General features: G+C 50.1%; 2 protein-coding genes across 2 annotated transcripts; one reads left to right on the top strand and one right to left on the bottom strand.

The window, feature by feature from the left end:
- The first annotated feature begins 1,565 nt into the window (after nt 1–1,565).
- YRDC (yrdC N6-threonylcarbamoyltransferase domain containing) lies at nt 1,566–4,953 on the top strand. The gene is made up of 5 exons (XM_081015929.1): nt 1,566–2,132; nt 2,525–2,639; nt 3,517–3,636; nt 3,889–4,031; nt 4,365–4,953. The coding sequence occupies exons 1-5, from the start codon at nt 1,744–1,746 to the stop codon at nt 4,459–4,461; spliced, it is 864 nt and encodes a 287-aa protein (XP_080872055.1). The 5' UTR covers nt 1,566–1,743; the 3' UTR covers nt 4,462–4,953.
- Nucleotides 4,954–5,365: 412 nt separating this feature from the next.
- On the bottom strand, nt 5,366–9,325 carry MANEAL (mannosidase endo-alpha like; the record flags this gene model as incomplete). The annotated part of the gene is made up of 4 exons (XM_081015928.1): nt 5,366–6,602; nt 7,148–7,224; nt 7,766–7,875; nt 8,845–9,325. 4 exons carry the CDS (start codon nt 9,323–9,325, stop codon nt 5,966–5,968), a joined length of 1,305 nt encoding a protein of 434 aa, XP_080872054.1. The 3' UTR covers nt 5,366–5,965.
- Between the last annotated feature and the right edge of the window lie 11,362 nt (nt 9,326–20,687).

Here is a 20,687-nt window from a genome sequence, read left to right as displayed (position 1 = left end):
AGGTGAAGTTATGTAAAGGCTTCCCCGAGATTCTGAAGACCCACTTAAACAATATTGAGCTAAATGGACCAAAAGTATGACTTGGGATAATGCAGCTGCTTGTGTTTCAATGTACTGGAGAAGGCAAGAATGTGCTCCAGTCTGCCTGAGCTGAAGTTTAGGAGGAAGTGGTAGCTTCCAATAATTAGCTGACCCAAGACCCAGAAGCCTGACATTGCCCCAAGTGAGGTATTCCATCTTTAGTTTGTGGACAGGGTTAGTGCTGTTGGTTTGCAAGCCCCCCTCCACAGAGGCTGGCCCCTCTCACTGTCCTCGGAGCTTGCATACCGGTAACCTCCTCTGGCTGACATCCAGACAGACCAGGGAGATTTTGATAGGCAACATTTTCCCAAGAGTGGGTAAAATGCACAACCCCTCCTCCTGCTTCCGCAGCGGAAAGAAAATAAGTCAGAAATCTATTTACATGATGTTTATTTCTGACATTACAGCACTAGAGAAAAACACGTCCTTTCAGTTCAGTTCTTCTAGCAGGTCTGACAAACTTCCTGTACATGCGCACACGGAAGGTTTCAAATTGCACTCTTCACAGAGACTTTTCCAGCCTGTGAACTTCCTGGGAAATTCTTCTTTCCTACAGATAGGTGCATCATGTGATGTCAACAATCTGGCTGTCTGCAGCTGTGATGTTTCCATATACTGACAAGTGCATCCACAATGCCCCATGCTCTGGAAAGCTGCTGACTGGGCTACTGTAATGCATTGTAGAGGGCTTCTCCCACAGGCATCTGGCTGGCCATTGTGGGAAGAGGATGCTGGACTAGATGGGCTCTTAATTTTCATTGTGTCCTGTGAGGGCAAACCTGATCAGTCGACGAGACAGGGTGGAGCCTTCTCTCCCTCCTGGTTGACTAGTGCTGAGGAGGAACCTGGGTGAAACTGGGGGGGGGGGGGGGCGCTTTGCCCAAGCACTAGGATGAGCCCAAGGGGGCAAACGCTTCTCTTAGCTGCCTCGGTATATTAATAACTTTGTAATAATATTAATAATATTAATAAATAATAGTACTTATATTCTTAGCACCTATTAATAATAATGTTGGGATGTTAGGTTGCTACCGAGCATCCTCCACCTTTTATTCATAGCAACTATTATGTTACTAATTACAACGGCCGCTTGCGGCACGTGTGTGTCTCAGACGGTTCCACGTCCCCCACTCCCTCTGTCCAGGATGGCGCGTGTGGGGAGGGGTCGTGCCTCCGCCGCCCCCCAACCCCATCCGGTTCTCGGAGCTCCACCCGGCTAGCAGGGGAAGAAAGCAACTGCGCAGCCGCAGAGTGGCGAGCCCCTTAGCACGCCTCGGGCAACGAGACACATAGGCGGCCTCTGTCCCCTGGGAAAGCCAAGGCGAGGCCAGTCTACCACTTCACACGTCTATGGTCTGCAATTGGCGTCCGGGGGTTCACGCAGAGCCTAAACTTCCTGTAAGGAGCGGAAGCGGTACTTGCCCGGGACTCTCTAGGGTATCGCCTCTCTCGGCTTTGTCCTGGGCGGTGCCGCCACTCCTTCCGCCCCGATAGCCGGCGCCGGGCAGAAGTTGCGTCATGGCAGCGGCTTGCGGCACAGGAAGTGTCGTCCCCGTGCGAGGCGCGGATGTAGGGGATCGGCGAAGCGGAGAGCGTCGTAGTGTTCGCGTGACTGGCTGAGCCGCTGGCCGGAGAGGGGCTCCTTCGCCCTTCCTTCTGCGCATGTACAGAGCGCCTCTGCTGCTTGGTCTGAGGCTCCGGCGCTGCTGGTGCTGCTCCTCCTCCTCGTCCCTCCCGGTCAGACCTTGGCGCGGCGGCGGGGCTGCTGCTTCTGAGGAGGGCGCACCTTCCGCTCCTGGACTGCCGGCCATGGCGAGGGTCCCCCTGCCGATGCCTCTGCCGGCTTCTGGGCCGGACCGTCAGTCGGCGCTGTTGGCGGCGGCGTCCGCGCTGCGCGAGGGCGGCCTGGTGGCGCTGCCCACCGACACGGTCTACGGCGTGGCCTGCCTGGCGCAGGACTCGCGGGCGCTGGGGGCCGTTTACCGCCTGAAGGGCCGCGCCGCCAATAAGCCCCTCGCTATTTGCCTCGCCGACGTCGAGCACGTCTACAGGTGCGGCGGGGTCGGCGAAGGAGGTGGGGGTCTTGCAATGGGGGGGGTGGCCCTCCCTCCGCCTCTCCTCCTCCTCCTCCTTCCTTCGGCGAAGCAGGGAAGTCGGTGGATAGGGCCCCCGGCCGCTTCTGCCCCTTCCAGGAAGGCAGAAACCCAGGCAAGCCCCCCCCCCCTTTGGCATTGAGGTGTATCAGCTGATTAATCCTTTTGTTTCCAGTGGCGTTTGAAGTTAAAAAACACAAGCGCTGATTTTATTTCCTTCAGAGTAAATAACGAGCGCCTCCAGTCAAGTATTAGTCTGGTAGCCCGCCCCTTTGTTTTGCTGCTTGCCTTTGGCTGCGTGACAGAGAATGGGCTCACCTTGTGCATACTTTCTCCTTCCCCTTTTGTAGGTACTGTAACGTTTGCGTGCCTGACAAGCTGCTGCAGGAACTCCTTCCTGGTCCAGTGACGCTGGTCCTGGAGCGCTCAGACACCCTCAACAAAGACTTGAACCCCTTCACCCCAGTGAGTCTTGGCTAGCAAGTTCTGTAGAGACCCTTTTACCTTTTGGAGAGTTCCCAGTTTCCCAATAGGGTGCTTACCAGTTGGGTGTTGTGCTTGTGCTCTTAGGTTGACATCAGAGTGGACCTTCCTCCATTCCAGGCTAAAAGGCAAATCTGATTGGTTGGGAATATTAGTGGAGATTTTAATTTTCCTCAGGATTTTTTTTTAAAAAGCTATTGCCGGACTGCAAGTCTCAAGCTAAGCATGGCTACTTCTTTTCCTGTTTTAGTTTCACTTAGTTATGTGGCCTGGGAGGGGTGGCTGCATTCTGAGATGGGTGGGATAAAGGTGCAACAGATTCCTACTTCCTGTCCTATTCAAATGAGCAGGGGTGTATGTGGGTTGTTCTTCTCACAGTGCAGAGTGGGGAAATCTCCATACCAACCTGCCCACAAGATCTGCTAGGGATGCTCTTCATGACCTGGTGGTAGTAGTGGAGGCCTGACTACTTAGGATTTCCTCTGTGTCTGTGCATTAGGAAATTTGTTGATCCCCCTTTCTGTTGCCTAGCCTTTTTATATTCTTATTCCAGCAGGCATTTAATTTAGTGTGTTAAGGGGTTTCCTGTGTTTTGGTAGATGAACTTCTTGTCTTATTTGCTACACATGCTCTCTTAGGTTTTTTTTTACTGAATTTAACTTGTGTTGGACTTCACTGTAAGCTATCCTGAATGCTGTTGTGCAGTGGAAAGTGGGGCATATACTGTATATGTATGCATGCTTTCATATACATGCATGTATAAATATCCTGCCTTTTAAAACTATATATACATAAAAGCTAAAAGTAAGTAGTGGTACTCATTCATCTCTTCCTCTCCCCCACCCCGCTTTTGTCACAGTTAGTTGGTGTCCGCATCCCAAGTCACTGGTTCATCAGGGAGCTGGCCAGGGAGTGTGCTGGCCCTCTGGCCTTAACAAGCGCAAACATCAGTCAGGGGGCGAGCTCCCTCACAGTCACGGTAAGGGCTGCTTGAAACCTGTAGGACGGGATGATAATGGAAGCCTGGGTGGCTCTCCAAGTCCCCAGGGAAGGGCATTATGTTCCATTTTGTTTTAATTGGCTTGCTCCTCTCAGAGAGTAAAGCCACTGTGTGTTTAAGCAGGAGCTTATGGTACCCCTTTCTCTGTGGTTGTTGGCTATTAGCATCTTGTGGTGCACACTGGCTCAGGAGCCTGCTGAGCTCTTATTCTCTTCTTCTTTTATATTTCAGGAGTTCCAAGAGCTCTGGCCTCACCTGTCACTTGTAATTGATGGGGGCCCCACTGGGGACATCCATAGACCAGAGTCCCGTCTAGGCTCTACCGTGATTGACCTTTCTGTTCCTGGCAAGTTCAAGATTATCCGGGGAGGATGGTAAGCCTCACACAGCCTCCTCTCCACCTGAGTGGCATTTGTAGGCTGCAGAGTTGTCTTCCTCTGAATAGGATGGAACTATTTAGCCCCAGGACAGTGGTCCTTGGGGTGTGTGGTGGTGGTCCTAAAGGAGGCTGGCTCCTCCTGCAAATGATTCCCAGAATCACACCTGCTTACTCCTGCAGGTGGAGTGCCTTGTGAATTGAGTCAAACCTCCTATTTTGACTTTGCATTTAACACACAGATGATGCTAAATTAGCCTTCAAGAATATTAAGCTGCAAACAATGCAGATCTTGCCCCCAGCATCTTACTCCTTCTTTTCTTTTCTGCAGTGCACTTATTCAGACCGTTGAGATCCTGGCAGTCAAGTATGGCCTGACAGCTGATCTGCCTATATGTGGTCAACTCACACAGTCTCTGGGCAAGTAGATGGTGTGTGACATATCAGGAAGCTGTTTGCAAGAGCCTTGTCCTGGAAAGTATAACTCTGCCCTTCTTGGGTGCAAAGGGAGCCTCCCCTCCTTTCCCAGTTGACTTCTGTGAATCCAGAAGGATCTGGCCCTGCTGGGGGCGAAGTATTTTCTCCTTCCTGGCATTTCCTTTCGGATTTAGGGAGGGGCACACACTTCTGTGCCTAAGTATCCCTCCCTTTTAGGAAGTCTGTCCTCTCTATCCCTTGAACACTTGGCCTGGAGGGGTTGAAGCATTTGAACAAGACAGTGCAGCTGACAATCATGGAGTGTATAGAAAAGCAGGAAGATGCATTTTGAGGGGCCCTGGTAGGTGGAGTTTGCCTGTGACCAGGGGGGACCAAACTGCCTTGAACCCAGCTCTACTGAAAACAGAGACCAGACCAGCCACTGACGGGCAAGCAACAGGCTGCGTTTTTGACCAATATCATAAAAATGGAAACCTAGTGCATGTTGGCCTCCATGTTCTTTAGTATGCGGAGGGTGGGGAATTCTAAGACTGGGGGGAAATTACCTATTGGAGGGTGACATGCAGTATTGATAATCTTAGTGGTGTAGGATTAATGGTAAAATGAGAATCTAGCTCATTTTCCCCATGCAACCACAGTAGAGTTCTCTTAGTAACTTTGCCTGAACTGCAGGCATGGGGCCCAAACAACACACTTGCTCCTCTTTCCAGCCCAGCCCCCAAACTATTCATAGGTTGGAGTACAGTACAACTCACTCGACAAAGTCTGCAACAAGCTATTAAGGAGCAGTCTCCATTTGAAGCAAACGCCAAAACTCCACGCCCCATTAGGTCACTGGGGCATCACCTTTTCTGTTCTTGCTGCCTGTCTTGAAGGAATAAATGCCAACACCAGTGAGGTTCTTGTTTTATTGCAAGACTGGGTGCATTTCTGATCATTGGAATTCCAAAGACATAATACAGCATGTGGTTTCTGAGAACTTTCCTGCATACACAAATTGTCTAGGTTTTGTTTTTTTAATAAGGGTAGGGCTCCATCAGGTTATGTTTGCTGGGAGCAGCAACAGGGTAGAGGCCTAAGTAGCAGTGGCAGCAGAGAAGGAATAAATATCCCTGGAACTGAATAGCAACAGGGATGTGCTGTTCAGTTTAGCACCTCCTGCAGAATTCAGATTTGAAATGAATTGTCCTCTTGGCTTGCAGCAGGCAAAGAGATCTATTCTTTTAAGGAAAGCTGAGGGCTTGGAGTGAGGAGGATTGCAAGAGCACTAGCTCAACTCTATCTGGGGAGTTTTGCACAGTCGTATATCGGTGTGCTGCCCTGCAGGAGCATAGCAAACCTCTCAAGAGGTATTTCAACATGAAACGCAGCTCATCCCTCTTCACCCAGGTTCCAGAAACTTACAGCTCTGAAAGCAGCTTCCTCCACCTGAATGGCTACCAGCTTCTCCCTGGGTCTCTTTGTGCCCAGGAGAATCAACCCTCCACAGCTTGCTCACATGAGCCACTGCTCTTTCTCTTTGCTGTAGTGCTCTGCCCACCTACGGGTTAGTTCCAGGTACATGTCCGGCTGGTGGGGCAAGTAGTCCAAGTAGAGCCGGGTCAGGGTCTTCTTGGGCATGGCCTTCTCGATCTGGGTGCCTTCGTGCCATTCATTGAAGGACGTGATAGAGACTATCTCTGGGCGCACCATGAGGGCGGCCTGCAGGGCCGTCTCGTAGTACTTGCCATTTACCCTGTTCCGTGTGTTGTGGTTGTTCCAGGGGCGGATGCTGGTGTCGATGTAACCAGGGCCCACGCTGGGGATGAAGAGGAGATTGTTGGAGTCACAGAAGGCCTTGATGGCTTTCCAGTTCTGGTGGGAGGAGCCGTAGGAGAAGCCGTTGGAGGCAAAGTAGGTGTAGAGCCCGTCGTAGCCGGCGGAGAGGATGTCGTGCTTGTGCCCCTCCTCCACCAGCAGGGCGATGAAGACGGCGTCATAGGGGGTGTTGCGGAGAGAGTGGGAGCCGGAAGGGGTGAGCAGGTTTGCCCATGCTTCGGGTGGCGTAAGGTACGAGTCATAAATATAAAATAAAGGCAGCCTCCGGCCCGTGCTGGTCTTGTATCTGTAGAAAGCATCATGTGTTCCATACCTGCCAAGATAATAGGCTGTTTAATGCCCCACATTTGGCCTTATAAGTCCACAAGCAGCCTAGAGAAACTTGGTCCTGCTCTTAGCAGAGAAGGCAAGTTGCCTCGTTTCCCCCCGCTCTGAATGTTGCATCAGTACCCTCTTCGCTTCCAGTTTCTCTGATTCTCTGTCTGCCAACAGATACCCATTGAAAGCTGAGCTCCAGCACTGGGGTCCTTTGACAGGGAGACTGAGCAAAGAGCCCCCTTCTCCCCCTTCCAGCCAGCCCAGCAGCCTGACCACATCACCAGTATCTGAAGGTTTTTAGGTTTTCTTATGAGGGCCATTTTTCTCCAGCCAAAAGAGCAGATTGCCACAAATTCAATAAGTAGCATTTAAAACTTACAGTTTAAACACTATTTATTAAATAAGCAACGCTCATCTTCATCCCTGAGTTCTTGGGTTTCACACAAGCAAAAGTGGCCCTTTGTTCTACGCAAGCCTCTCAAGCGTAGGAATGGCCTCTCCTATCTTTTTAACCCTTTGCTTTCTGAGTACTGTACTTACTTGTCTATGATATATTTCACATTGCTGTGCAGAGTGTTGTCGTCGCGCCCTTTATATGGCTGTATGTGGAAGGTGACCTGCAGAAAAGGAACATGGGGCAGCAGCAGTTGTGCAGCACCCCCAGCCACACAGTCAGTGGGCAGCAGCAACTGCAGGAGTAATCTCCCACCCCTGCTCCCACCTACATTAGTCCTATCCCTTCACCACAACAGTTAAAAGTTGTTAAAGGAAGGTGGTGGACTCTCCTTCACTGGAGGTTTTTAAACGGAAGTTGGACAGCCACCTGCCATGTAAGATTCATTCTTTCCCTCCATTTTTGTTCCTTCTTATGTATCAAAATCAGTTTTGGGGGTGGAGAGAGAAGAGACTGAACTGTCACAGGCAGGCATGGCTCTGTAATACTATTTTTATTCCATGAACTTCCAGATTACCCCACCCCATTACAAGGCTTCAAGCAGGGAGAAGCTAACCAATTAACAGCGACCCCCTGTAGTTCCCCTTTGCACTGTGGATGACTGCTCATGAGTGGAACCCCCCACCAACCCTGGCTGCCACATAGTTGGAAGCAGCTGTCATAAAACTCGCCTAATAGCCCCAAGCAGTGGCAACAACAGGCACCTGGATTGCGTATCTGTGTGCGGCGTCCAATATGAAGGGCACCAGGCTCTCAGAAGGCTCACCGTTGTCATCTGCTAGGCCGGGGGGGTACCAGGACAGAACCATGACTCCTGCAGAGACAGAGAGGATTGTGCCCACCCGCAGGAGCTAAGACTGCCTTCAACATCTGGCTGCTTTACAATCTGAAGATGACGATGCCCCCCTTAAATATGGATGCTGAAAGCCTGCTAGGCCAAAAAGATAGTCAAAACCATTGCACCTACCACCCCCCACCCCTCAGAGAACTAACCTGCCCCTTCTTCACTTGATGCATAGAAACTATGGAACTCCCTCCCACAGGATGCAGTGATGGCCACCAGCTTGAATGGCTTTAAAAGAGGTTGAGACAAATTCAGGGAGAAGGTTATTGATTGCTAACCATGGAGACTATGCTCTGCCATCACAGCTGGAGGCAAGCAATGCTTGCGTATAGCGGTTGACCTGTATAGCAGTTGCCCCCGAATCCTGCTTGCAGTTCCCCACAGGCATATGATTGGCTCTTGTGAGAACAGGATGTTTGGCTCTGACTCGGTAGGCTCTCTTTCCTGATCCCTTGTTCCGTGCCTGCCAATAGCAAGACATCTGGCCTCTGCAGCAAAAGTGGTGATGGGGGAGGAGCTGTCCAGGACAAGGCAGTGCTGAAATTTCATCTGAGGTCCAGATGCTGAAATTTCAGACTTCAGCCTCTCGGGGTTGCCTGGAAACCCCAGAGGAAAAAAAAGAAAAGTGGCATTTCCAACCCCCCACCTCCCACCCGCCAAAGCTAGACGAGTTGCTGGCAGGGGAGGCTGTTATCCTTTGAGGAGCATCTCTGGGCTTCCCCTCTGTGATATGAGGGATATTTTGCGGCCTTGGATGCTCCCAGAGACTTCAGCAGCCGCTCATTCAAGAGGCGACGAGGGGCTTTATGGGGCAGCTTCTGAGCGGGGATCGGGGTCTCGATCGCCCTCGCCAGCGTGGCCAGTCTGCCACCCCTCCCCCGGCCTCCTTCCTCTCCGCACCCCTACCCCGCGGTGAATTAGGGACGCGCCCTCACTGACCGATGGCGGCGGCGCGGAGCTGGCGCATGTGCTCCTCCAGGACTGCCGGGTCGCGGGAGCTGTAGGGCCCGAGGGCCGGGTAGAAGCTGGCTCCGATGTCCTCGGGGGGGCTGTGGCGGCCTTTCGGGTAGCTGGCCGAGATTTTGGGGTCCCAGTGGGGCACCATCACGTGGTCCCAGTGGAGGTAGCGGCTGTCGAAGCGCGGCGTCCCGTACCACGTGTAGTAGAAGACGTGCAGCGAGGAGGAGACGGACGGGGCGTCCTGGTCGGGTGGGTGCTGCGCCCCGTCCGGGGGCGCGGGGGAGTCGGCTGGGGCGGGGGCCTCCTTGGCCTCTTTCTCCTCGGGCCAGGGCCCCGGGAAGCGGCGGCGCCGGGGGTCGTCGGGTGGGGGCTTGAGGGTGCGCAGCGCCAGGAGGGCGCCCAGGACGAAGAGCGCGCAGAGGAAGAGCGCCAGGCAGGCGCGGCGGCGCAGGCGCACCATCCCGGCCCCGAGCCCCAGCTGCCGCCGGCCCGGGCGGGCAGCCTCCCCGCTAACGGCCCAGGCGAGGCGCCGGCGCGGCACTTGGGCCCGTCTGCCTCCCGCCCTGCCCTCCCAGGCGGAAGAGCCCAACGGGCGGCAGGCTGGGCGACGCGCACTCTTCCCCCCGCTCCCGGCCGTTGGATGGTACGGTCCATGCATAGGGGCGGGGGGAGGAGGCCGGCATTAACCTCTCATTGTCCAGCCAGACTGCGCTGGGCCTGGGTCAAGGCACGGAAGCTCCTATTCCAGGCACGGGCGTCTTTTCTCATGAAAGGATGGGCAGGGAGCCCGAGGGAGAGGACCGGGCAGGCGGCGAGCCACGAAAAGAAGGGCTGATGGCAGTTATTGTAGCGATGACCGAAATGCTGAACAGATAGCTCCCTAGCACCAGGAAGGGTACCCATTAGAACTGTATAAGCTATATTCGGCTGCTGTGCCAAGCCCTAAGTCGCCAGAGGAGGCCAGCAAGCCTCTTTCTGCCGTTGAGCCATCTAGCTCAGTCTTGGTGGTGCTGGCTGACAGGTGCTCCCTATCCCTACCTGGGCCTTCTGCATTCACGTGGGTGCGCTGAGAGAGAGAGAGAGAGAGAGAGAGAGAGAGAGAGGTGCAGCCTTCTCTTCTCAAGAACAGCAGGCGGTACATGCTTAAAAAATAAAAATAAGCGGGGAAATGATAGCCCTAAGACTAGAGATTCTAAGAGGGCAAAACACAAGTGGAGGATTGCCAGTCAATTCTGCTCCTGGAGAGCTCCTCTGCCTTGGACAATGCATTGACAGACCGCAGGATAGCAAATCTCTTGTTTCCAGAGGCGTAGCGTGGGGGAAGGGGGAGCCGTGGGAGCCGTGGCCCCAGGCGCAATTTTGAATGGGGACGCAAACAGTCGCCCCCACAGCAGGCTCCTTCATTGGAGCCTGGCTCCGTGCCAGAAGGAGCTGCGCCTTGGCTGCGGCGCTTGTGCCTGGTGCAGTTCCGCCGCCCCCCAGGCCTGACCTGGGGGAGGAGAGTAGGAGAGTCGGCGACAATGCTGCCGTCCACCCACCTTGGCAGCTCCCCGCCCCACTCCTAATCCTGAACTGTGGCGCGTGGAGGGTGCCCTCCGCGCCCTTCGGGGGCGCGCCCCGCACACACACACCGGGTTGTGCCGGCATACGGTCCTACGCTGCCTGTTCCTTCTGGCACCAGCTGGAGTCTGGTCCCAAAACTCTAGCTGGTGCAGAATGCAGTGGCTGGATTGCTGGTGGGCAGCCAACCGACAGCAGGTGTGATCCCTCTGCAAAAATATCAACACTGTCTGCCCATAGGTTCCAATTCTTTGCATGGTTATTCTTCAGCTTAGAGTAACTTGAGGACCACAGGAACCTTTATATCCCAGTTCAATCACTGAGGAGTGCTGCTAGTTGCCCCCCCCCATTTTAGTGCCCCCTACAAGAGACTAGAAGGGAGTGTCTTCATATAAGGAGGAGTTCCCTGTACTCCAGGGGTGATGAGATCATCTGAAGAAATATGAATTGCTTGGGCTGAGGAGGAGCAAGGTATCAGTCTGTGTCTTTCCAGGGATGAATTACTGGGTGTGGTGCTTGGGCTCAGCTGAATGAGTGCTCTGGCAGCCTTGCATTGCATGCAAAGAACTGGAAATGCCAGAGGAGGAAAGCCAGCTGGAGTTGGACTGCTGGGGGGGCACACACCCTATTGGTTTCCCTGCATGATATTGGAGAGAGCATCATCTGCCAGATCTTGTGATACAGGTCTGCTGTAGTGGGAATCTTCTGCACAAGTCTCTCTCACTGGCCACCCTCTTTGAGGCTGGTGGCCAGGGAAACCTGGGCCTTACCACTGCCATTCTGTATGCGGTGGGGCTCTGTTCTGTTCTCACAAGGGAGTCCCTGCCAGATGAATGCCTGCTGGGTGGCGCTGTTGCACATCCTCTGCCTACTCCGTTGTTCTTCTAGTTCTAGACCTCAGTTTACATGATAAGCAGAGTTCACCGGATTAGTGGTTCCCAAACATTTCCAGGCCATTGCTTCCTTGGTTCCATAATTTCCCCCCAGTACCTGTTACCCTACCCTATAAAAAGCATTCAGAATAGTGGTTTGCACAAGCACAACCTACTGAAGAAATCAACAATGGGATCAAAATTTAAAGCCGTAACAATTAATTGCACATTTATTCCAAATCCAATTAAAACTATTTAGTTTAAATAATTCAATGAAGTTGATGAACTTGATCCAGTGATACCAGCTTTTCAAAGTCTTCTTAGTCTTTAATATCCCCTTCCTCTTAAAAGCCCCTTAGGCAGCCCACTTTGCCACTGCACTAGACCAGTATTTTTCAACCTTTTTTGGGCAAAGGCACACTTGTTTCATGAAAAAAATCACAAGGCACACCACCCTTAGGAAATGTTAAAAAATTTAACTCTGTGCCTATATTGACTATATATAAAGTAATTCTCTTGAATAGGAATCAAATAAACACAAAGAAAGTATTTTATAATTACTTTATTATGAAATAGTAAGTAAACAGAAATATGAAAAATTATAAAATACTTTATTCAGTGCGCAACCTGGGCCTGTTTGGCTGAACACAAAGCTGATATTCTGGCTGGAATCGAAGAAAGACACACACGTAGCTTTTCGTCAACAGCTCTCAGTCTCTCTCTGTATTTAGTTTTTATAGCAATCATGCTTGAAAAGCTCATCTCACACAGATATGTAGTGGAAAATGGGAGCAATGTCAAAATAGCTTTGTTTGCCAGAAGGGGGAACTCCTTGGCAGTATCCAACCAAAAACTGCCCAAAGGTAGATCAGCAAATCTTAGCTTGAAACCACGATTTTGTCTCAGTTCAGTTAGTTCCTCCTGCTCCTGTAAAGTCATGTCCTTTCCACCAACTGATGCTGAGCTATAAGGGTCCCTAACCCAGTCAAGGCATTCAGTGGAGACTGAAGAGAAAAAAAATGACAACTTCTCCGGTCCTCCTGGTGACTCGAGTTGCGACGTCTTCTTCTCGACGTCTTCTTCTCGGAAGATGATGTCCTACTGTGATAGGTCCAGGCTGGAGTCTGGACCAATCACAGCCCGGACATCAGAAAAGTGGAGGGTGTCCCCCTGAGGAGCGCCAATCGGCGCCCCTGCTGGCCGAGGGTGGGGTCAAAAACCCCACCCCATACCCAGGACACAGTCCGGTGCCCGCCTAGTGGGCGAAAATTTGATTTAAAAAAAAAAATCTTTCGACTTTTTAAATTTTTCCCACAGCACACCAGGCAACATCTCGCGGCACACTAGTGTGCCACAGAACAGTGGTTGAAAAACACTGCACTAGACAAAAGACAGTAGATGCTGGTGGAGGCTTATCTTCCTGTTGGCTGCAGTTTGGTAGATGGGCAGCAGATGGCACTTTACCACTGTGGGGAGAGAAGACGGGAAATAGCAAAAAAAAAAAAACCCCGCCCCCAAGTGCCAGGGATTCTTCTTGCCTAATGGAATGCCTTGCTGCCCCTCCATCCAGAGTGCTGTCCCACAAAAGGCACATCAAGAAGATGTTCAACTCTTTCTAGAAGTGGAATATGGCCTTTCCATTTGCTGCATAATGAGAAGCAGGAAGGGGGCGAGCCTGAGACTCTCCTGACTAGTGAGAAACTCTAGTTAGCTCAGATGGTTAGAGCATGGTGCTGATAATGCCAAGGTTGCAGGTTCTGTCCCCATATGGGCCAGCTGCATATTCCTGCATTGCAGGGGGTTGGGACTACCTTCCAACTCTACAATTCTATGATTCCCCAAAGATGCACAGATTAATGAATCACTGCATCCTCCAGCTGGTACTGGGCCATTCTGCAAATACTAACTTTCACGGTGCCTCAATGCAGGTGCATTGCTTCTTCAGCTCAGCTTAGCTCGCCTCATGCTCACCTCACAGAGTGAGTGAAATGTCAGCTGCCACCCAGGCACCCTCCTCTCCTCAAGAAAGTGCTTGCCAAATTGTGATTGTGTAGCGTATGGGGGAGTACAAATGCGTGTGTATTGGGTGTGTGTGATTATGCACTCCCAACTTAACAACTTTTAAGCATCAGCTACAGGAAAATTAATCTAGATTCATGCTTGCTATCCTAAATGCAACTAGCCCACAACTCTTCTCTGACACTTTGCTGGGCCCATGGAGCAAAGGTGGGGAGCAAGCAGCCCAGGTGTGGCTTGTGGGATCTCCTCCCCCCAGCACTACATTTAATTGATGGATCGATTAAGACATGTATAGATCCCCCTTTCTCAAAAGGCTACTGGGCACTTTACATTGCAGCATAATAGCCATGCAACATGAGCATTTACATGCAATAATTCATATATATATATATATATATATATGTGTGTGTGTGTGTGTGTGTGTGTGTGTGTATATATATATATATATATATATATATATATATATATATGTCAAACTGTCCACAGATCACTACACTTGCCTTTCCCCTCACCTCAAAGCTCCCAAATGCCTTCATTTGGAGGTACCAAGCCCCTAACCCCAATGGCTTGCTCTCTCTGCAGGGATTGTAGACAGATGCAGGAGAGGGTGGGAGAGAAGGAGGCTTCTCTTGCTTGGGCTTCTGCCTTCTTTAAGGTAAAGAAGAGCAGGGCAGGTTCACATCTGGCTGACTTCTGGGAACCTGACCTCCTCAACAGCTTGGAAATTCTGCAACTTTTGTTTGGTGAAAGTAGGAAAAATAAAGTACTAACTTTATTAAAAGTGGCTTATGTGAATTAGAGCTTTGGAATCACACAGAACACTTTGTCAGACTGGTTAGGGTTTCTTTTCATTTTGTTTAAAGTGAAGGAATGGGAGGAAGACCTTGGAGGAGCCTACGACTCCAGGAAATTATTATTAATTCATTTGTTGCATTTATACCCTCCTCTCCCACCCTCAAGAAGCTCAAGGTGGTGTATGTGGATCTCTGTCTCCCCATTTAATCCCTACAACAACCCTGTGAAGTAGGTTAGGGCAAAAGGCAGAGACTGGCCCAAGGTTACCCAGTGAGCTTCATGGCTGAGTGGAATTTTCAACCCTGGTCTCCCAGGTCCTAGTCTGACACTCTAACCATTGCACCACACTGCCCACCCCCCCCAATGCCTCCATTCCTTTGCCATCTTTTCTTCTCTGCAGGCTGGACTGCCCCACCTGATAGGGATGGAATAAAAGGCTGTGGGCAAGCAAAGTGGGCTGTGTGGACCGCTTGTTGTGCTTCCAGGGACTGCTGGTGTCTGTGGGGTCCAGATTCTGTAAGCAAGCAGCTGGGTGCAGCTCAAGGAAGGAGGAGTAATCCTGGGAATCACTTTGCTTTGATCCCTTGCAATGGCAGGGATGGAGTGCACTGGTGCTGAAGGCAGAGGCGGCTCTGCTCCCTTTGGAAATGACTCCTCTTAACTAAGCTGGCTGCTCAGCCATCCCACTGTCAGCATCAATCTGAGGTTAATTGTCAGGAGGCACCTCCAAGGTGGCCTTTGCTAGTTAGCGCAGGACAGGAAAGGAGATCGCATTGATGGGAGCTGGAGAGAAACCAGCACTTCCCTGCTCATTTTCTCTTTTCTGTGGAGGGAAAGAGAAGCCAAGGCAACTTAGCTGCATTTACATTTTAATGGGAAATGTCTTGCCTGCCTGCTCCTCGAAGGCTCACAAATTGCTTTCCAATCCTGGGCAGCTGCCTCATATGACATCAAAGAGTCCCCCCCCCCCCAATTGTAGCTCAGTTACAGTAGGGGGGGACATTTTCCCACTTATGGTGGGAGTGCCCCCTGGCACCCAAATTTTGGACTGATGTTTTTGAAGCGCTCTTTAAATGCTCTATCCAAGCCTGCCCCACAACTTGCCCTTCTGAACTTCAATTTCAGTCTCAACCCTTGATCAGCATATAGACAAAATCCTGAAAGGTTCGGTACAATAAAACCACGCAATCAAAACCTGCATTTAACAATCAAAATAATGTTGTACTGTATATAACATTCACAAATCCTCATTGTGTATTGTAGAAACCTGGCTACTATCTTCATCTTATCCCCATCCCGGTTAAACATTAGAAAGGCCACCTTACATTCACCTGACTGTCACTCCCTGCTAACAATGAACTGATCAATGAGCTTAATCGAATTGTTTGATACAAGGGGCAGTGCAAAAGAACCTGCTGGAGTCTGACTGATTCTATATGACTCTGTCCACAGGGGCATAGTCTCTCTGCGAATGGAATCTTCCCTGTAGTAGTGCTGATGGTAGCTTGCTAAGAAGAATCCACACTAAAATGCTGAATAATTTTCATGAGGATCTTTTTTAAAACTGCAAATACTTGCTGAATTTAAGAGATCCACAAATGACAGATCCTTACCTCCCTAGTGTGGACCTCTCTCTCTAGTCTAAAGGTAAAGGTACCCCTGACCGTTAGGTCCAGTCGCAGATGACTCTGGGGTTGCGCGCTCATCTCGCTCTATAGGCCGAGGGAGCCGTAGTTTGTCCGCAGACAGCTTCCGAGTCATGTGGCCAGCATGACTAAGCCGCTTCTGGCAAACCAGAGCAGTGCACGGAAACGCCGTTTACCTTCCCACTGGAGCGGTACCTATTTATCTGCTTGCACTTTGACGTGCTTTCGAACTGCTAGGTTGGCAGGAGCAGGGACTGAACAATGGGAGCTTACCCCATCGCAGGGATTCGAACCGCCGACCTTCTGACCGGCAAGCCCTAGGCTCTGTGGTTTAGACCATAGTGCCACCCGCGTCCCTGCCTCTCTAGTCTAGAGGGCTCCTAAGAGGGAAGGGACCAGCCACCCAGCTGGGGCTGCTCCTGCATTGGACAGTGAGCTGCATTGCTCTCTATCTGGCCTACAAGGTACCCTCCAGCTCTGCGTGGGACTGATCCAGGAGTGATGTTGTGGCAAAGGCCACATCACCAGAGGAGGAGGGTATGGAATGTCTTTTTCTCTGTGTGCTGCTTCCCCCTCCCTGAATTTGGCCAGGCTGCTTCCCCCTCCTCTCTCTGCTCAGTGGCTCAAACAAGCTCTCTAAGGATGCTCATTTCCAACATGGGGATCAAAGCTATTAGCCAAGTGATAAGAATGAGCATGGGCACAATGGAAGCGTAATTACACTGTAGTTAATTGAGTTTCATTTGTCAGATGTTCTTCTAAAGGCACATCAGAGATGAATGAAGCTTTCCGCAGCGATCTATATTAAGAACATAAGAAACAGGCCAAAGGGGCCCATCTAGTCCAGCCTCCTGGTCTCACAGTGGCCAGACAGATGCTCCAAAGGGAAGCCTGCAAGCAGGACCTCAGTGCATCTCTTATAGCTCCTAGCAACTGAAATTTAATAAATATCTGATATTCAGAGGCACCGTGACAGTGGAGGAAGAATGTAGCCATCCTGGCTAATGGCCTTTATGAATTTGTCTAATCCTCTTTTAAAGCCACCCAAGTTGGTGGCCATCACTGCCTCGTGTGGGAGAGAGTTCCATTGCTGTGGGAATAAGTTCTTTCTTTTGTCCTAGATCTGCCAACATACAGCTTCATTGCATGGTCCCAAGTTCCAGCATTATGAAAAGACAAGGGAAAACTTCTCTCGGTCCAGTGTCTCCACATAATCTATAGTTTAATGTGCCCCCATCATGTTCTCTAACTTCTCATTCCCCTTTCCCCCCCTAAACTAAAAACTCCCCCAAATGTTGTTCCTCTCCTTTTAAGGAGACTTGCACCAACTACCTGATCATTTTAGTTGCTGAACCTTTTCCAGCTCTTTCAGAGGCAACCAGAACCGTACACAGTATTCCATGTGTGGTCACACCACAGATTTCTATAATGCCATTAGATACCAGCAGTTTAATTTTCAACCCCTTTCCTAATGTTCCCTAGCATGGAATCTGCCTTTGCCACAGCTGCTGCAAACTGTCTCAACATCTTTTATCAAGCTACCCACTACAGCTCCAAGGCCTTGTTTCTGATCTACCACCACCAGTTCAGATTTCATGAGGGTATGCATCACTTCACACTTATTTCTGTTGAGGCTCATTTGCCATTTTACCGCCCATTCACTCAGTTCAGAGAGGCCACAGCCAAAGGCCTTATGAAAACCCCTTCCTGGGTTCCTGGGCCCACATTTTGGCATGTTGCATGGTTGGAAGCATCATTTGCCATGCAGCGGAGGCCTCTGTCTTCATCTACCTATCACAGCCTGTAACTAATTGACTGTTGACCACGTGAGGCCCTTGTGAGCTCCAGGCTAAGTTGCCGCAGGAACTTTCTTCCAAAAGAAACTTGGAGAAATTGCTTGATTAGCAATTAGTAGTGCAAAACCAGCAGGTTGGGACTTTCGCCAAAGGTGGACAAGCATCAAAACGGGCTCGTGGCCTCGGCTGCTGCTGATTGTGCCTGGCAGGTCTGTCATCTAATTTTTAGAAGCTGGTGGGGGGTAGGCACACCTAATCTAATTGTGTTGGTCATATTTTGCATCTTTTAATTACTTGCCCTAGAATTAATTAATGTTTATACGCCTGGTTCAACAGAGGACAGTTCTGGAAATCTCAGTTTGGAGATGCTAGGAACAGGCATTTTTGCCCAGGTGGCTCTTCAGAGCTATGCAAGGTTTGCACTCCCACGTAAAGGAAAATGGGGTTTCTTTTTCACAGCACCTAGAGCTCACATCTGAAGGAGGCCTGCTCTGGGGCCAGAGTGAGGGCTGGCTTCATGGCTTCTAGTCCCCACATCTGTTCATGCAGGTTAGGGCTCTCAACAGCCATGACCCATGAGGACCACATGGGACCCCTTGTTCAGAGGCACTTCTGATTTTGCATCTCTGGAGGCAAGCACCAGACAATGGCTCTGCTCTTCTTGGAGACTCCACAGGAGCACCTGGCAGCCCATTACAGTGGTACCTTGGTTCTCAAAATTAATCCATTCCGGAAGTCCATTCCAAAACCAAAGTGTTCCAAATCCAAGGTGTGCTTTCCCATAGAAAGTAATGCAAAATGGATTAATCTGTTCCAAACTTTTAAAAACAACCCCTAAAACAGCAATTTAACATGAATTTTACTATCTAACGAGACCAATGATCCATAAAATGAAAGCAATAAACAATGTACTGCAGTCATACAATCAGTTAATCAGTAGCTGAACTGGGTTCCACACAGTGACAAAAACAAAACAAAAAACCCGCAAAAACAAAAACGCAAGATAAATAGCAAAAATTGACAGACCTCAGTGTAACACTCAAAATGCAGCATGTTCAGTTTCGGAAAAAAGTTCGCAAACCGGAACACTTACTTCCAGGTTTGCAGTGATTGGGTTTGAGTACCAAGACGTTTGAGAATCAAGGTACCAAGGTACAAAGGACTCAGTTTAATGCAGCAGGAAGGCATGCTTTATGCCCTCACTATAACCCTGGAGTTCCAGATACAGTTGGACAGTAAGTCAGAGGGCTGTTAAGCTCTGCTCCAAAGCCTTGGACACCTCTAAAAGCAACCTGGAGATGGAGGGTCAGTATTGGGACCAGGGCTTTTCAGCTTGTTCATAAACCATTTGGAGTAAGGAATGAGCAGTGAGGCAGCCAAGTTTGCTGGTGGTAGTAAATTGCCCAGCCTGGCAGCTGTTGTGTCCTTTTGAGGTGGCAGGTAGTGGGGTCCGCTGGTGCTGGGAGGTGGGCTGCGAGCCCACCATTTGTCTCTGTGCTCTGCACTCTGCCTAGTTTCCCCAGCCTCCATATGAATCCAGAAGTCTGCTGCAATCCTCTGAGGGCTGTTGATCATTGTTAAAAGTCTGTCAGCATCGCAGAGATGTGATTTATACTTGGTAATTTAGATCATGAATTGCTTCTGAAACATCAAGCTGTTGTTATCCCAAGCCCATTGCACAGTTTTCAAGGTATTAGGAATTAACGATTCATATAATACTCCCAACCAGTCAGGAGAGATGAGGAGTCTAAGGGAGGGTAAGGGGGCTTCTCCTTCTCTCTTATGGAGCCCCTGAAAACTGAAGGCTCTTGTCCTATGTATGGGTGTGAGTGATTGCATGCTTGCCCCATGTTTTCTAGGCATGGGTCTGAGCAGTTTTGCCTTTGCTCTCAGTGCTTTCCTCTGGAAAAGCCATTATTTAGTACTAAATAGGAGCAAACATAAATCCAGAGAAAATCCAATTGACGTCTGCTCTGATTTAGTGAAAAACAGTGTGTTTTCGTGGGTGAAAGTGATGGGGCCACAGAAGGGTGGGTGAGCCCTCACAGGAGGCCGTGCTCACCAGTTCTCAGGCTGTGCATGGTTAAACTATGGAACTTGTTCCCAGAGGAGGCCATGATGGCCACCAGCTGGGTGGCTTGCAATGACAAATTCATGGAGAAGAGGGCTATCGATGGCTGCTAGCCATTATGGTGGTGCTCTGCCTCGACAGTTAGAAGCAGCAATGCTTCTGAATACCAGCTGATGGAAATCCTGCTGGTGGACATCCCTTTGGGGGATCTTGTGGCGGGAGCAGGATGCTGGTCTAGATGGGTCATTGGCTTGTCCCAGCAGACTCTTCCTCTGTTCTTATGTAATGCACTGTGTAGGTTGCGACTGCGTCTCTTACGTCTGGGTGGTGAAGACATAGGGCAGGCATTGTGCTGGCAAGTGGATTATTCAGACTTCCAGAAGAGACATGCAGCAAAATGGCAACAGTTGCTGAACGGACGAAGCAGGTTTTGCATAACTTAATGAATGAATCATGAAGTCCTCAGTGAAGATCTTCAAAGGTCTACATCCGACTGACCTGGTTGTCCAAATTGCCAGCTCAGCACATTTCCAGGGCTTCCTGTTGCTATCAGAATTATTACATGAGTGTGTGCGAGCAATAGCACTTTTTGCAGAAGCACAGAGCAACCACATCACCTGTATGAGCCTGCCCAAGCGCTAAGATAAGCCACAGAAGTTCTACTTGAATGACCACCAGGTGGGATTATTATATATCAACTATAAGTAAAGAAGTTACATAGTTTGAAGAGTTCCTTCTGGAGTTCCTCACAATCTCCTTTTGTGTTTACCACTCTGAATATATCCCAAATATTAGCTAGATTATGACATTCATTAATGTATTGGGTTCAAAACAGTAAGATCTTTGTGGTGCAGCAATAAAACTGCTAGCATGTTTAAGCTAGCTAGGGTTTCAAATTGAGTGGCTAAGGTTGGACTTGGGGTCCCTTCCAACTCTGTGATTCTAAGGAAGAGATGGCTCTTCCAATTGGCTGCAGCATTTCTGTTTAAATGTAACAGAAAAGCAGAATGTATTGTGCAGCATTATTGTCTCTGGGAAGCAATTATATCCCCTAATGGAAATT

Source organism: Podarcis pityusensis (genome assembly GCF_964106645.2).
Source record: "Podarcis pityusensis genome assembly, chromosome: 8".
NCBI classification, from domain to species: Eukaryota; Metazoa; Chordata; class Lepidosauria; order Squamata; family Lacertidae; genus Podarcis; species Podarcis pityusensis.
Note: the sequence above shows the minus strand (reverse complement) of the source record. Positions and strands in the feature narration are given on the sequence as shown.

Excerpts from the sequence above, each read along its gene's own strand:
- YRDC (XM_081015929.1), top strand. The coding sequence starts at position 1,744 with ATGTACAGAGCGCCTCTGCTGCTTGGTCTGAGGCTCCGGCGCTGCTGG. Across the intron at positions 2,133-2,524 it reads GACGTCGAGCACGTCTACAG|GTACTGTAACGTTTGCGTGC; the intron begins GTGCGGCGGGGT and ends CCCCTTTTGTAG. Across the intron at positions 2,640-3,516 it reads ACTTGAACCCCTTCACCCCA|TTAGTTGGTGTCCGCATCCC; the intron begins GTGAGTCTTGGC and ends CTTTTGTCACAG.